The sequence below is a fragment of the Chrysochloris asiatica genome, unplaced genomic scaffold, assembly GCF_000296735.1.
Source record: "Chrysochloris asiatica unplaced genomic scaffold, ChrAsi1.0 scaffold00638, whole genome shotgun sequence".
Classification (NCBI taxonomy): Eukaryota; Metazoa; Chordata; class Mammalia; order Afrosoricida; family Chrysochloridae; genus Chrysochloris; species Chrysochloris asiatica.
In genome coordinates this window covers 224,192-238,909 of record NW_006409156.1, presented here as the reverse complement: position 1 = coordinate 238,909, position 14,718 = coordinate 224,192, and the positions used below count along the sequence as shown (strand labels likewise).

Below are 14,718 nucleotides of genomic sequence, written 5' to 3'. Positions count from 1 at the left end.
CTTAATGTTGTGCATCAGATCACTATTGTCAGAAGCGACTTGATGGCACCTAACAACAATAGTTAGTGGTTGTGAGCGTTTCTCCATGTTTGTTGCCTGTGCCTATCCTCTGGCCATTTTTAATTGGATTCTTTGTCTTCTTATTGAGGCAGCTGTATTAATATTATCCTCTTACAGACAGCATTGTTCTTCAGGATGGATTTTGAAATGTTCTGTTTAATGATGAATGAATTCTAGCCTTTAATTTTTCTTTCCCGACATAGTAGACCATATACTTGTGTCATTTGAAATGGCCATTGACAGTCCATTTCAGCTCACTAATGGCTAGGATAGGAACTCGGGTAGTGTCGTGGATTATGAGCTGAGCTGCTAACTGCAAGGTCAGCAGTTCAAATCTACCAGCTGCTCCACGGGAGAAAGATGAGGCTTTCTGCTCCTGAAAAGATACACAGCCTTGGAAACCCCGTACAGGGTTGCTATGAATCAGAACCGACTCCATGGCACAAAACCAAGCACCTCGGTGTCTAGGACAGCAATCTGTAGTTCGTTTTCCAATTTTCCTAGATTCATGCTTCTCACATTCCATGTTCTGATTATTAACGGATATTTCCAAGTGTTTCTTCTCATTTTGCGTTGTGCCACGGCAGCAAATGGTTCCAAAAGCTTGGCTCCATCCACATCACCAGAGTCAACTCCACATTGAGGAGGAAGCTCTTCTTCCCCCGTAGCAGGTTGGGGCTCATCTTCCGGCGCCGTACTGACAATGTCTGACTGCCGTTCATAAAGCTTTGGTGACTAACCGTTCCGAAGCGGTCCGCCTCTCTTTCTCCCTAGTCTGCCCTAGTCTGGAAGCGCAGCTGGAACCTGTTCATGGGTGACCCTGCTGGTATTTGAAACACCAGTGGCCTAGCTTCCAGCCTCCCAGCAACACACACGCCCCCACAGTACGACAAACTGACACGTGACTGGTTGTAATCGTCTCCGTGAGTTTTGTGAGTCATTGTACAGAGTTAGCAGACCCACAAGGGCAATGACACTGACTTGGATCGGGGTGGCTAATCCAGGAGAAGGCTGCTCACGCCTAAGGACAGATTCCTAACTGGAGAGGTGAATGCTTTGTCTGACTAGTGGACGGAAGAGGGCTATGAAGACCTACCTCTGGCTGGTGGTCTGTAAACAAGGGTGGAGTCCTTGTATTTTGTGACCTAGTCCCAGGGGAGTACAGACAGAGAAGTTTAGGGAATTGTACAGATCCCCTATGCCTATGACTGCTTCCCAATGGCCCCAGGTGACCAGGGAAGAAGTCTGACCTGCCTCTGGGTTGCTCAGGTCAGAGAGGAGGTACCACAGAAATGGCTGGTGACATGAAATGGAGACGTGGGAGGCGACGCCTTGTCCTTCAGTGAGTGATGAAGGTCCTCACTGGTCCTGCGGAAACACAGCTCACAGACACTGGGCTCTATTACTCTTCAGCCTCTGTTTGTAATTTAATGCATCACTCAGTATTAAATGTCTTTACATTGAGAGGAAATCTCACCACCCTCGGCAGTCCGGTACACGCTCTGAGGCTGTAGTAGTCATCTTTCGGGGTACAAGATGCTACAGATGTTTACTGGGAGGCTAACAGCTGCATAATAAAATAGAATATGGGACTCATTTCTTTCAAGAAATTATTTGTTTTTTTTAAACCACTGTTGTTGGGGGTTTTTTGGTAAACAAAATTATTGTGTCTTTAAGCAAACTCATTTAATCAAATTACTGGTTTATGAAATGAGTTTATGAAATGGTTTTAATTTCCTGAAAGTGTTCATTGTTCAGTGCTATCGAGTTGGTTCCAACTCATAACGACTCTGTATAGGGTTTTTGAGGCTATAAATCTTTGTGGGTGCAGAAAACCTCATCCTTATCCTGCAGAGCAACTGGTAGGCTTGAACTGCTAACCTTGTGGTTCACAGTCCAGTGGATATCCTGGAGCCACTGTGCTTCTCAAAGTATGTTGTTGTTGTGAAGTGCTGTCGAGTCAGTTCTGACCTATGGCGACCCTGTATAGGGTTTCCGAGGAGTGGCTGGTGAGCTTGAACCACCGACCTTGCAATTCAAACAGCTTTGCAGTCTGGCGCATTAACCCACAGCGCCACCCCAGGACTTCTCTCGAAGTATACTCCTTTTAAATTCGCGACATTAAAATACCTCTTTTTAAAAAAGTAACTTTAAAATATACTGTAAAAGTACGAGAGGCCTTCAAATATTTCATGGAATAATTACATTCTCTTTTCATTCCTTATTCCAGGAACTTTGTAAAGCCCCCTTGTACATGTGCATGTTAGACTGCCTTGTGCTAATGATTCTTAAAATGTTACACTGAATATGCTGTTATGTATGCTTGTGTACCAAACATGTTGTAAAAGTCCTTCTTTCTTGTATGTTCTAGGGAAAGAGACTTGAAGGAAATTCAGCCTGGGCTGAGAAAACCCAAGCAGAAGAGAAACAGAAAAAGAAACAAAACACAGACTCGCTGTAGTGAAATCCTAGAAAGGAACATGTATGAGTCTTTCAGCTGTCTTAGCTCAGGAGCTCCTGAGCCAACTCTGAGAGAGGGGGGCGACTTAGACGAGACCCGAAGAGAGCCAACACCCACCTTCACTGAACATGTGGAGAGCTCTAAAGATAAAAGATGTAAAAACCTATATCCAGAAGAAAATTTTCCGAAGGTTACATCTGTCGCTGAGTTGTACAATACACCAAAGAACTGCCCTCCTAGAGAAGGTGGTAACTTGCTTCTAAGTTTGTCATCAATTCCAAACGGAAGTCCAGTTAATCTTCAAGCTCACAACCTTCCATGTGTAACCTGCGATGATCGCTCGGGTCTGAAGGAAAGCAAACATGGTGAACACATGCGTGCTGTGGCGTTAGATGTCCAGGGCGGGGTTGTTGGAGGCCCGAGTTCATTTATGCGGAAGAAAGAGACGGGAGGTAAAAGTCTCCTGTACCATCAGCTGGAACACAAAACCTCACATCAAGTTCTAACAGAGGAACTCGGAGGACGTAAAACTCAAACCAATGACTGGGCCTTTTTCTCAATCCCTTTATCTGATGAGGAACTGCACTTGGGTTCTGTTGGACAACCATACTCAGGGAGCTGGCCTGAGGGGCCTTGTACACTTATATGTGAACAGAGACTGAAGAAAGACAGATGGCGGAGACAGACCTGTGCCCGTGGCAGTGGGGACCTGGTTACGTTGATATCTACATCCAAAGGAACGTTGGGTCCAGGAAACAGTCCAGAACCATCATTAGAGGAGAAGCTCATGATAGAAGACGAAAACTTGCCTTCTTCAGTTGAGACTATCAGTTCATGTACAGAAACAAGTATCTTCAGAAACAACCTACCTGCACTGGGGAGCCCACAGGGTGCCTTAGTGTCAACCAATAATAAGAAAAGGAGACAGATAAGGATTTCCAATCTGACATCAAACTTTGACTTATGGGGACAGGCTAACACTGTAAAGGTAACGGGAGTAGGTGTCCCGTTAACAGAAAGCCATGGGCTAAAAATTATTTGGGGAGCTGAAAAAGATAGGCTATCAAAAATCAATAATGATAAAGAGAAGATGGAACACCTTAGGACCTTCAGTCATCATCCGTTCTGCGTTTACCTTGATATTATCAAGGACTCCCCTCTAGGAACTGGTAGGCAACTCTCTTCTCATTGCCTGTCGTTTAACAGACTAAAGTACTCTGTGTATTTCTCCCACAATCCTATTCCTTCTCTTGGGCTCCAGTGTAGGTCTAGCTTTTGGAAGGTGTCTTTTTCAAGCAAGAAGCCCCTCTTGACTTTCAGATCTCACACAAGAGTAGACAGTAAACAAGATGGCGTAGGGTTGATTTCTTCAGAAGTCTCAAGTCACCAACTTGATACATTATACGCTTTTAAAGTCGTTTCTGAGCGTCTCTTTGTAAGGGAAAGGCTTGGTGAGAAGCTGAAGAGTGGGGAAGAACCCTTTCAGTGCCTACAAACTGAAGACAACCAAGATTTACAAAAGACTCCTGTGAATCCCCTGGGGCTACTGCAATCACAGGAGTTTGCCTGCCTGCTAGTAGAGCTTTTGGAATCTCCGGGAGTCCTAATGGGTAATTGGTTTTCACTTGCTAAAAACAAAAGGATCCAGTTTAGGCTGCCTGGGGTCTGTTGTGATGTGTTTATGTCTACTGTTAGTGATTCAAGAGGTCCATGGATGTTGAGGTGCTTTTCAGCTGTGAGATGGAAGACCATAGCCAACGTTGTCTTTGGTGCTCCCCTCTGCTCCTCCTGTTATCACTGTTGTACACTGGGTTCTCTAGAGAATCAAGACCCCATGACACCTACATATGTACATATACAGAGAGGTCTAGATGAAAGAAATAGCTCACACAGTTGTAAAGGTAGGCAGTCCCGACTCTGTTGGTCAGATGTCATGCTGGCAGCTTCTGACTCACACAGCTGCAAAGCTGATGAAGCAAGCAAGATCAGCAGGTCAGATGATGTCAGGTAGGTGTGGCAGGTAAGAAGGCAGGCTGCTGACAACTGCGGGTTTGGCAGCTAATAGAGCAGGTCCAAAGAGCTGTAGGACCGAGGATGAGCCAAATGCAAGATCCCGACCCAGCAAGAAGCAAGCAAGCTTTGACTGAGTGTCTAACATATTGGAAGGAGACCACACCCCCGAGGAAGCTTCCCTTCAGTTGATTGGCGCTGCTTGCAGCAGGTCTGATCATTGAGGGTAACATCTTAACAGGCAAACCTCTGAGAATCCTGGCCCAGTCAAGTTGACCCAAACCCTGAACTAGCACAATCACTGCTAATCTTCCCTCTTCCTCCTTCCTCAATTCCCCGTCCCTCCCTCCCTTCACAACAGAACAGGCACCACAACAACAATTTCCATGTGCGCAAGTCAGTGTCCTTGGTTACGTCCTGGAAACGTGTCACCTTCCTTGACAACCTTTTCCATCTATGAACACAAACTCACTGCTCCCTTTAAGCTTCTCATCTGTGCTTTCAAGTTGCTATTTTCACTGGTACCATGTAGGGAATTCTTTCAAAGAATTCTTGGCTTAACACAGCCTTTTGTTTATAATTAGGCTAGACTATAGGATAAGCAGTGGACTGTTAGCTGCAAGGTCTGTGGTTCAAACCCACCAACCACTCCTCGGAAACTGTATACAGGGTTGCTATGAATTGGAACAGATTGATGGCAACAAACAACATTATTTAGTTCAAAGATGACTTCAGAGGATAGTTTTGGTTCAAGGATTAAATATTTCCTCAAGATAATAGTTTCAGGGGATCATCTGACCTCAGTGTCTCCAGAAAGTCTGGATTTCATGATAACTTGAAATTTTCTTCTTCCTTTGCCCACATTTAATCAGGATTCTTCTAGAAATTCCTTGATTTAAAAGTTCAGTGATGGTATTGGTGGGCACCATCCAATTCTGGTCTCGTGGCAGAGGGGGCAAAAGTTACTCATGGAGGTGATTGGACACCTATGCCAACCAACAAGATTGTTGTTGTGAAGTGCTGTTGTGTCAGTTCCGACTCAAAGTGACCCTGTGTAGGGTTCCCAAGGGGCAGCTGGTGAGCTTGAACTGCTGACCTTGTGGTTTAAAATGACCTTGAAGTCCAGTGCTTATCATACAGTACTCCATTGGGACTCAGTCGATCACATTACACCAGCTTCTCCTTAGGAGAAGATGAGGCTGGCTGTGCCCATAAATATGTACAGCCTTGGGAACCCTACCTAGGGTCACTGTGATTCAGAATCGACTCAGTGGCAGGGGGGTTAATGCATCAGAGCTACATACCAACTGGAGGGGCGGCCAGCCGGGAAGGAGGTGTAGGCATGGAGCCAGCGATGGCTGCCTAGCCCCCGGCTCTCACCACCTCCTAGGGTGCTCTGAAGTCTCCGTGGGACCCAGCGCAGAGTGATGGCCCGGCTCCCTCGGCCACAGTATGTGCTTGCCTTCCTGATCCTCCTGGCTGCTGCACTCAAGTGTCAAGAAGAGGCCCAGACCACCGACTGGAATGGCATGCATAAGACAGACACGTACCTGAATGCCACCTTGGACGCCTTGGGAGGTGAAGGCGGGCTCTGCCATTGTAAGTGCAGTGATGATCTAAGCCTCACCCACGTTATGGATATAAACCCTCCCCACTGAATGGATGTGTGTGGCTCCCCATTGTTGGGTGTTCATCTTAACATCGGCATTCCTTCCCTGACGAAGTGCTGCAATCAACACAACAGGTGCTGTGAGACCTGTGGCAAAGGCAGGAACGACTGTGATGAGGAATTTCAGTATTGCCTCTCCAAGATCTGCCGACATGTGCAGAAAGCACTCGGACTAGTTCAGCATGTTCAGGGCTGCAAACCATACCTGCAAAGCCAAAGAGCCGCCACGTGTTGATGTCGCTGTGCAGAAAAAATTCCCTCTTTAAAGATGCTGACAGCTGGCAACAGCATGGATGGAAGAGAATTGGAGGAATAGATAGAACTTTTGACAGAGAACTAATGTTTTTACATCATAAATCTGCCTTATTTTATAAATGGAGTATTTTCAGACCATCGGGCTGCGAACCTTAAGGTCAGCGGTTCGAAACTACCAGCTGCTCCGCGGGAGAAAGATGAGGCTTTCTACTCCCGTAAAGATTTACACCCTCGGAAACCCTGTACAGGGTCGCTATGGGTCGGACCCGACTCAACGGCACTTAACAACAACAACAACAACCTCAAACTAAAAAAACCCCAAAACACAAAAACAAGTGGGGGTGAGTGGGTGGGTGGGTGGGTAGGAGGAAGGACATGCCCACCCTCACATCCCTCTCAGGTATCTTCTGGAATGCCTCAGTGTGCCAAAGTGTCTTCACATCTCCCATAGAGAGGTGTGTGCCAAGGGAGATTTGTTCAAAAGAAAGGGTCTGAAGCTCAGGTTTTGCAACCAGATTTACAAAAACAAAACAAAACAAAAAAATCGATCAAAATTTAAAAAATTAAAATTAAAAGTTAAAAAAATTAAAAGTGGATTATAACAACACACAAAATACCCACATACCAATTTATTAAAATTAAAATGCATTTGAGGTGGGAAATTTAAAAAGCTAATTAAAAATGTTTTCAGTCCGGAATTATTTGAGGTCCATACTATATGCATATGTTTTTGTGTCATTTCTGTATTCAGAGAGAAAAGTCTTTCTATAGATTTTATCAGCTTCTCAGAAGGTTCCATGGTCCAAAAAGATGAACAATCACTACTATAGATTTATACCAACAAGCATGGAGACAGTCGTGCAGAAAGATGCTGAACCTCTTCCTCCTTCAAACAAGCGCACAAAGTCTCACAACCAACCAGAGTGACCAAGTGCCCACTGGCGATGCTCTGGAAATACTTTGAAAGGAAATGTACTGCATTCACCCAGTAGCTGACCTTCTAAATGGAAAAAACAAACCAACATGAAACAAAACACTGGTACATAGGAAATAGAAATGACAAGGACAATCCCTGAAATGTCTTTAAATCCAGAGTATGGCTCACCACCATGACTGAACGTTTCCCTCACAGATTCTGTAGGAGAATCCTAGTCAAAGGGGGAAGGCACTGTGAAACAGAATTAAAGTTTTTACGAAATCGGGAGTTTCTGGTACCACTGAAACTGAATGAACTCCCCAAAATAGTGCCCTGAGATTATCTTTAAACTTAATCCTTAAACCAAAGATATCCCCTCAAGTCTTCTTTAAACCAAACATGTTGTTTTTTGTTGTTAAGTATTGTCGAGTTGGTTACGACTCACAGTGACCCAATAAAGTGTTTCCGAGGCTTTTAAATCTTTGTGGGAGCAGAAAGCTTCACATTAAACCAAAGCTTGTTGTTAAGTGTTGTCAAGTCAGTTCCGACTCATAGCGACTGGGCATAGAGTTTCTGAGGAACAGCTGGTGGGTTTGAATTGCCAACCTTGTGGTTCGTAGTCCAGTGCTGATCCTACAGCACTATACCAGGAGTCCAAACCAAACATGGTGGTGGTGGTGATTATGTGCCACGGAGTCAGTTCTGACTTATAGTGACCCTGCATAGGGTTTCCGAGGCTGTAAATCTATACAGAAACAGAAAGAGTTCTCCCGCGGAACAGCTGGTAGTTTCAAACTGCTGATCTTGAGGTTAGCAGCCCAACCACTATGCTAGCAGAGCTCTTTAAACCAAACGTTGTTGTTAGGTGCCATCGAGTCGGTACCGACCCATAGCGACCTTATGCACAGCAGAATGAAACACTGCCCGGTCCTGGGCCAACCTCACTATTGTTGCCACGCTTGAACCCATTGATGCTGCCACTTGGCCAATCCATCTCGTTGGGAGTCTTCCTCTTTTTCTCTGACCCTCCACCTTACCAAACATGATATCCTTCTCCAGCGACTGGTCCTTCCTGACAATATGTCCAAAGTATGAGAGACCAAGTCTGGCCATTCTGGCCTCTAAGGAGCACTCTGGTTGCACTTCTTCCAACAAGGATCTATTGGTTCTTTTGGCAGTCCATGGCACTTTCAATATTCTCCTCCAGCACCATAACTCAAATGCATCAATTCTTCTATGGTCTTCCTTATTCATAGTTTAGCTTAATTAGTGACGAATGTCTGCCTTGAGCATTCTGTTCTTTTAAGAGCTATATATACGGGGTCACATTGACAACAAGTAGAAAAGTACAGCAGCAAACTTGGGGGCAGCGGTGAGCTCATGTTCCTGGGGGGGAACCTAGGGGCAGTGATGAGCCCAGTTCCTGGCAGGGGGGAACAGTTTGGAATAGGAGCTCGAAGAGGGTTGCACAATTTGAGGACTATATTGTCAGTAACTTGCACTTGTAGAAACTTTTGAATTGGTGTATGTTCTGTTGGGTATGTTTTCATACAATAACAATAATAATAAAGGTTGTTTTGAAGCAATGAGGCTGTTAACATTATAGCAGCCCACATACCATATTTACAGAGCTTCACGTTTAGGGTGAAAACCAGCAGTCTGGCATCAAAGCTGACGCTTGTTCCCTGTTGTGTTCATAGGATCTTTGTTGCCTGCTGACCTCGTGGTTCCCCTGGACTGGCAGACCCTGAGGACGCTCTATCTCCAATGGAGAGCGGCAGTCAAGGTAGATGTGAACACATGGCTCCCCAAGAAGGCCTCCCCCAACTGGCTTCTAAAATAAAGAACAGGAACGGGAAATCTGTGGGTCTAACGGGGACCAAGGAGCGGCTGGTGAGCTTGAACCGCAGACCTGTGGTTCAAACCGAGTTTGCCATCCACCACACTAACCCACAGCACCACACTGGGACTGTGGCAAGAGCAGGAACCTGGGGTAAGGAGGGGCGCTGTGAGAGAAGTGATGTTCCTGAGGTAGGGTTCAGGAGCAGTAGGAACCAGGTAAGACAACACCCTGAAAGACAAAGCAGTCCCAGGAGATTGGATCTCCCAGGTGCCAATGAGCTCATTTCTCCACAGTGGATCTCGGGTGTGTGGGTCTGAGGGTTCCCTTGGGTGATAAGCCCTTTATATCAGAGTCCATCAAGAAGTATTGCTACAAAATCATAGAAATCGCTATGAAAAATATCCAACTGTGAAGCTACTGTTTCTCGACATCTCCTCCGTCTGGGTCTCCACACTTTGGAAAGTGCTGTCTCTGACCCTGCCTCGGAGAATTCTGAGCTCTTCAATGTACACCACGCCCAAAAGGCAGTTTGGGCATCCTCAGGGGACTCAAATCGTGTTCCTTCCCAATGTTCTTTGAGTTTGGGGAACCAAAATTAATTTGAAGGGGCAAGATCAGGGCTACAGGGTGGATGGAGCCAGGTTTCCCAATGGAATTCTCATAAGACAGTCCTTGCTTACTCAGAATGAGCAGGTGCATTGTCCTGATGGAAACAACCTTTCTCACCATTGCATTTACCCATTTCCAGAAAACTTTGTAATAAAACCGTAATTGTCTTGTGCCCTTCCAGAAAATCTGTCAAGCACTCTGGCTGCACTTCTCCCAAAACAGATTGGTGTGTTCTTCCGGGGGTCCTATGTACATCTATGTTTTGAAGGAACATGAATGAGACTTAAGACAAGCATGTTACTGAGAGAACGTGTCTGCAGCCATCCACTGGAGTAAACCTGTGTATGAACTAGAATGCTAGTAGCAATACTTTTTGACTAACCCTTGTTCTTCCTGACGTCTCCTCCCCATCCAGACCTCGGTCTGATTCCATTAGGAGAGAGGAACAGCTCCCAATGAGATCCACCTTTCCCTGACTTGGAAGCAGGATCTGTTGGTTCACAGTGAGGTGGGACCATCTGTTAAGAGAGGCTGTTAATTTTTCAGCTCGCTGGAAAGCCGGAAAGATCACAGGAATTCTGGGAATGCCAGTGGCGTAGAAAGGTGTAGTCAATGCTCAGTGCTGTTGCCTCAATCCCGATGCAGTGACCCTAGAGGCCAGGGTGGGGCTGCTAGCTCCAGAGACTAAACCTTGACAGAAGCAGACAACTTCATCTTTCTCCCATGGGTGGGGGCTGGTGGGTTCAAACCACCAACCTCCTGGGCGACCAGGGCTCCTTATAACCATATCTTGGAGATACTGTGGGTCGGTTCCAGACTATGGCAATAAAATAAGTATCACAATAAAACAAGAGACGAATTTTTTGATTTTCCAGGTCATATAAATTTGTCTATACTGGAGCTCTGGTAGCGTAGTGGTTGCGAGTCGGGCTGCTAATCTCAAGGTCAGCAGTTGAGACTACCAGTGGTTCCATGGGGAAAAGATGAGGCTTTATGCTCTCATAAAGGTTGACAGGCTTGGAAACCCTATATTGGGTTGCTATTAGTTCAAACCGACTCGACAGAACTTAAACAACAACATTGCACACTTACTAAACTACAGTATGGTTATGTGCCAGAGAGCGACTGGTGAGTCTGAACCGCAAACCCGGTGGTTCAAACCGACCTGTGGTCCTGCACGTATCCTACAGTGCCACTGCAGGACTCCAGGAGCGCAATAACATTATGGAAAAGTTTGGAATCCTGTGAGAATGACCAAAATGAGACACAGCCACAAAGTCAGCGCACGCTGTTGGAAAAAAGCCAATGGACTTGCTTGACACAAAATTTGTACAAAAGAAAAAAAATTTTTTTTTCACTATCTGTGAAGCTCAATAAAGTAATGTTCAGTCAGACAAAGGGTAAAGCTGAGTCCAAGTGCAGCACTGTAAAGTCCACACTGGACTGCTAACTGCAAAGTCAGCAGTTCAAACCCACCAGCCACTCCTTGGAAATCCAATACAGAGTTTCCATGAGTCAGAACCAACATGACAACACTTAACAACAAGAAGGACATTAACTGGAGTCCTGGTGTGGTGTTGTAGGATCCGCACTGGACTGCATTAACTACAAAGTCAGCAGTTCAAATCCACCAGCTGCTCTTTGGAAACCCTAGAGTAGGTGGCTGTGAGTTGGAATTACTCAACAGCATTTAGTAACAAGAATGTATACAAAACGGGGAGAGGATGGCTCCATGTCCCTGCTCACATTCGTTGATAATGATGGAGAATTCACTGTGGTTTAAATGTGTCCAGAGATGATGGTAGGGGCATGTTTTGAAATAAATAGTAAACTTGAGATTTAGTGACCCATTGTAGGACAAAAGAATAGTCAAGGATCATAGCTGAATGGCATAGTTGAGGGGAAAGTAGGTTCATTTTGTCTAGTTAGTAAACCGAAATACATTTGACTAAACTTATTTTCCCCTCATCTACCATGAACACCTTACTGTTATCTTTTAAAAAGGAAGAGAAAATGAAACAGTAGAGATTGGCACTTGTCATTCCGACAGTGGGACCTGTGAGAGCTTTGTTTTTTGGGGTCTTGGGAGCATTCCGCTGTTGACAGGGTGCCATCTTATCATTTTCCTTTTGCTCATTTTAGTGGGAAAAAATTCCATCTTCCTACTCTTGGAGGTTTCCGCCTCCCCCAGGATCCATCTTTTGCAGATCTTACTCCGTGTTCTTTTGTCGTTTGGGAAGTGTGTTTATCTGAGCTCAGTGCAAACCTAACCCTGGTGTCAAACACTGCTCTTCATTTGATGTGTTTTCATTCTGACTTCTAGAAAAGGCAGAAGATTGCTTTAGGAAAATGAGAGTCCCTTGGAAGGAAGGACCACTCGGTGCAGACACCACTGTACCCTTCACCACTAGGCATTCAGAGTCGACGTGTTGGATTTTAAGCACTCATCTGGACAACAATGGAAGAGAAACATATTTTTTAAAAAAGAAGAAGCTTGTTACCATGGCAACCCCAGGTCCAATGCTGCCTGTGTGACGTTCCTATTTCCTGTAAATTGTTGTCAATCTTTTGTGAAATGCAGCAAAGCTTAAATCATTGCTCCTTAATCTAATTTCCAGCTTTATTAGTCCGGACGTGTTTCAGAGCCTCCTGTCAGCATTTCTTTGACGAGGGGTTTCTTTCTAACCTTCCCCTGCAGCCCCCTTCCTCCCGCCCCCAGCCCCTGGGGTTGGCCTGTGAAGAGTGCTGGGAATTAGGGGTGTAGTCTGCACGTAAATACAAAAAGATTGTCTAGGAATGCAGCATGAAGCCAGCATGTAAATCAACATGTTGTGCATTTCCCCAGATGTCTGAGTGGTGAAATCAGCTGACATGTTAGGGTTCCCGTGAGTTTCCACATTTGGTAAGAACTGAAAGCATTGACCATGTGGTGCTTTTTCTCTTGTTAACTCTCATTTATAAGATTATTTTCTGTTTCCATTTCTCAACTAGAAATACATGTCTTCTTGTTGCTGTTAAGTACCATTGAGTTGGTTCCAACTCAGTGACCCTATGTAGGATTTCCAAGGAGCGGCTGGTCAGTTTGAACTGCCACCCTTAAGGTTCAAGCTGACCTTGCAGTCAAGTGCTTATCCTACAGCACCACACCAGGACTCCAGAAATGCATGCATAGACAACCCTCTTATAAAAAGATACCCACAGTTATTGAGTTGGCTGCGAGTCACAGTAATGCTGTAGAACAGAGTAGAACTGTCCCATCGGATTTCCTAAACTGTCATCTTTACAGCTGACTGCCACATTCTGACTCACAGTGACCCTGAAGTATGAGCTAGAACTACCCCCATAGAGTTGCCAAGACTAAATATTTACAGAAGCCCCATCTTTCTCCTATGGAGCAGCTGTAGGTTTGCAGCCTGATGCTTAGCCCACTGTGCCACCAGGACTCCCTACAGAAACACATGTATACCCAATAAAAATAGTTCTGCTTGCTTTAAACCTGTTCTTGTTCAGAAGGAGGCGAAAGAAGAGGAAGAACTAAATATCTAGGAAAAGAGTCTAGTGAACTGGAGGGACCACTGGAAAATAAAGGAAATACAGTAACCTAAGCGATTAACCCCACCTCGCAGCAGCTCTGTGGAAAAAAGACCTGGCAATTGGCCCTTATTAAGAATATAGCCTAGGAGACCCTGTAGGGCAGTTCTCCTCCGTTATACCAGGGGTCGCTGTGAGTGGATGATATATAAGAGTATATATGAGTATATAGTGACACAGTAGATGACAGCCTAGGAAACCCTGTGGGGCAGTTCTCCTCTGTTACACCAGGGGTCGCTGTGAGTGGATGATCTATAAGAGTATATATGAGTATATAGTGACACAATAGATGACAGCCTAGGAAACCTCTTGGGCAATTCTACTCTGTCACACGGGGGTGCTGTGAGTTGATGATGTAGAATAGTATATATGATGATAGGGACAGGCAACTTAGACATTGGCTACTTAAGATTGGGGGTTGGGGCACTATAAAGGCACGAAGTAACTGGCTTACAAGTTTTCAAAAGGGAGTTTAGTATCAGAGTGTGTGGGGGATGGTAACATCCCCACTAAATAGTTTTCATCTTTTCTAGACAGGTATGGTGATAGGAGATGCAGATAAGGTTCTTATGATTCAACAGTGAGTAATTGTTATCATGACTAATTGCCACTGTCACAATTGTAAAGGTAGAGGTTTTTTGTTTATTTGTTTGTTTAAAGGTAGAAGTTTTATAACAAAAAGAGGGGAGTAGTTAATCTTACAGTCCAGGAACAGAGGACCCTAGGACCATCAAGGAAGAAGAACATGAGTATAATGTGGGTCCTTATCCAGAGAAGCAGTGACACCAGAGATGGAGGCAGAGATGAGGACATGGAGAGAGGGAGCAGCTGAGGACTCTGGACTCATGGAGAGAGAAAGGCTGTGTTTTGGCGGCCAGGACGCCGGCTTGCAGAATGTGCCCTTTGGTTGTTTAAATGATTATATATTCCTCAGTGTTTTTGTGTACATTACCCCCAAAAATCAGAGGGAATAGAAACAAATACTGTTGAATGATGATGTACGGAGGAGATTGTAATCATTGCAATGAAACAATGAATGTAAAACCAATGTTCTCCCATGTAAACTATCACTCAATTCACAATAAAGACTTAAATTTTCAAAAAACACACAAAAAAAATGTCTATATGAGTATATAGTGACACAATAGATGGCAGCCTAGGAAACCCTGTGGGCAGTTCTACTCTGTTACACCAGGGGGTGCTGTGAGTGGATGATCTATAAGAGTTTATATGAGTATATAGTGACACAACACATGACAGCCTAGGAAACCCTGTGGGACGGTTCTACTCTGTTACACCAGGGG

The 14,718-nt window shown here is 44.9% G+C and overlaps 1 protein-coding gene across 1 annotated transcript; it reads left to right on the top strand.

Moving 5' to 3' along the window:
• Positions 1–2,540: 2,540 nt before the first annotated feature.
• LOC102813421 lies at positions 2,541–9,214 on the top strand. Its single transcript, XM_006877851.1, has 3 exons — positions 2,541–4,097; positions 5,983–6,109; positions 9,072–9,214. Exons 1-3 carry the CDS (start codon positions 2,541–2,543, stop codon positions 9,212–9,214), a joined length of 1,827 nt encoding a protein of 608 aa, XP_006877913.1.
• Positions 9,215–14,718: the final 5,504 nt, after the last annotated feature.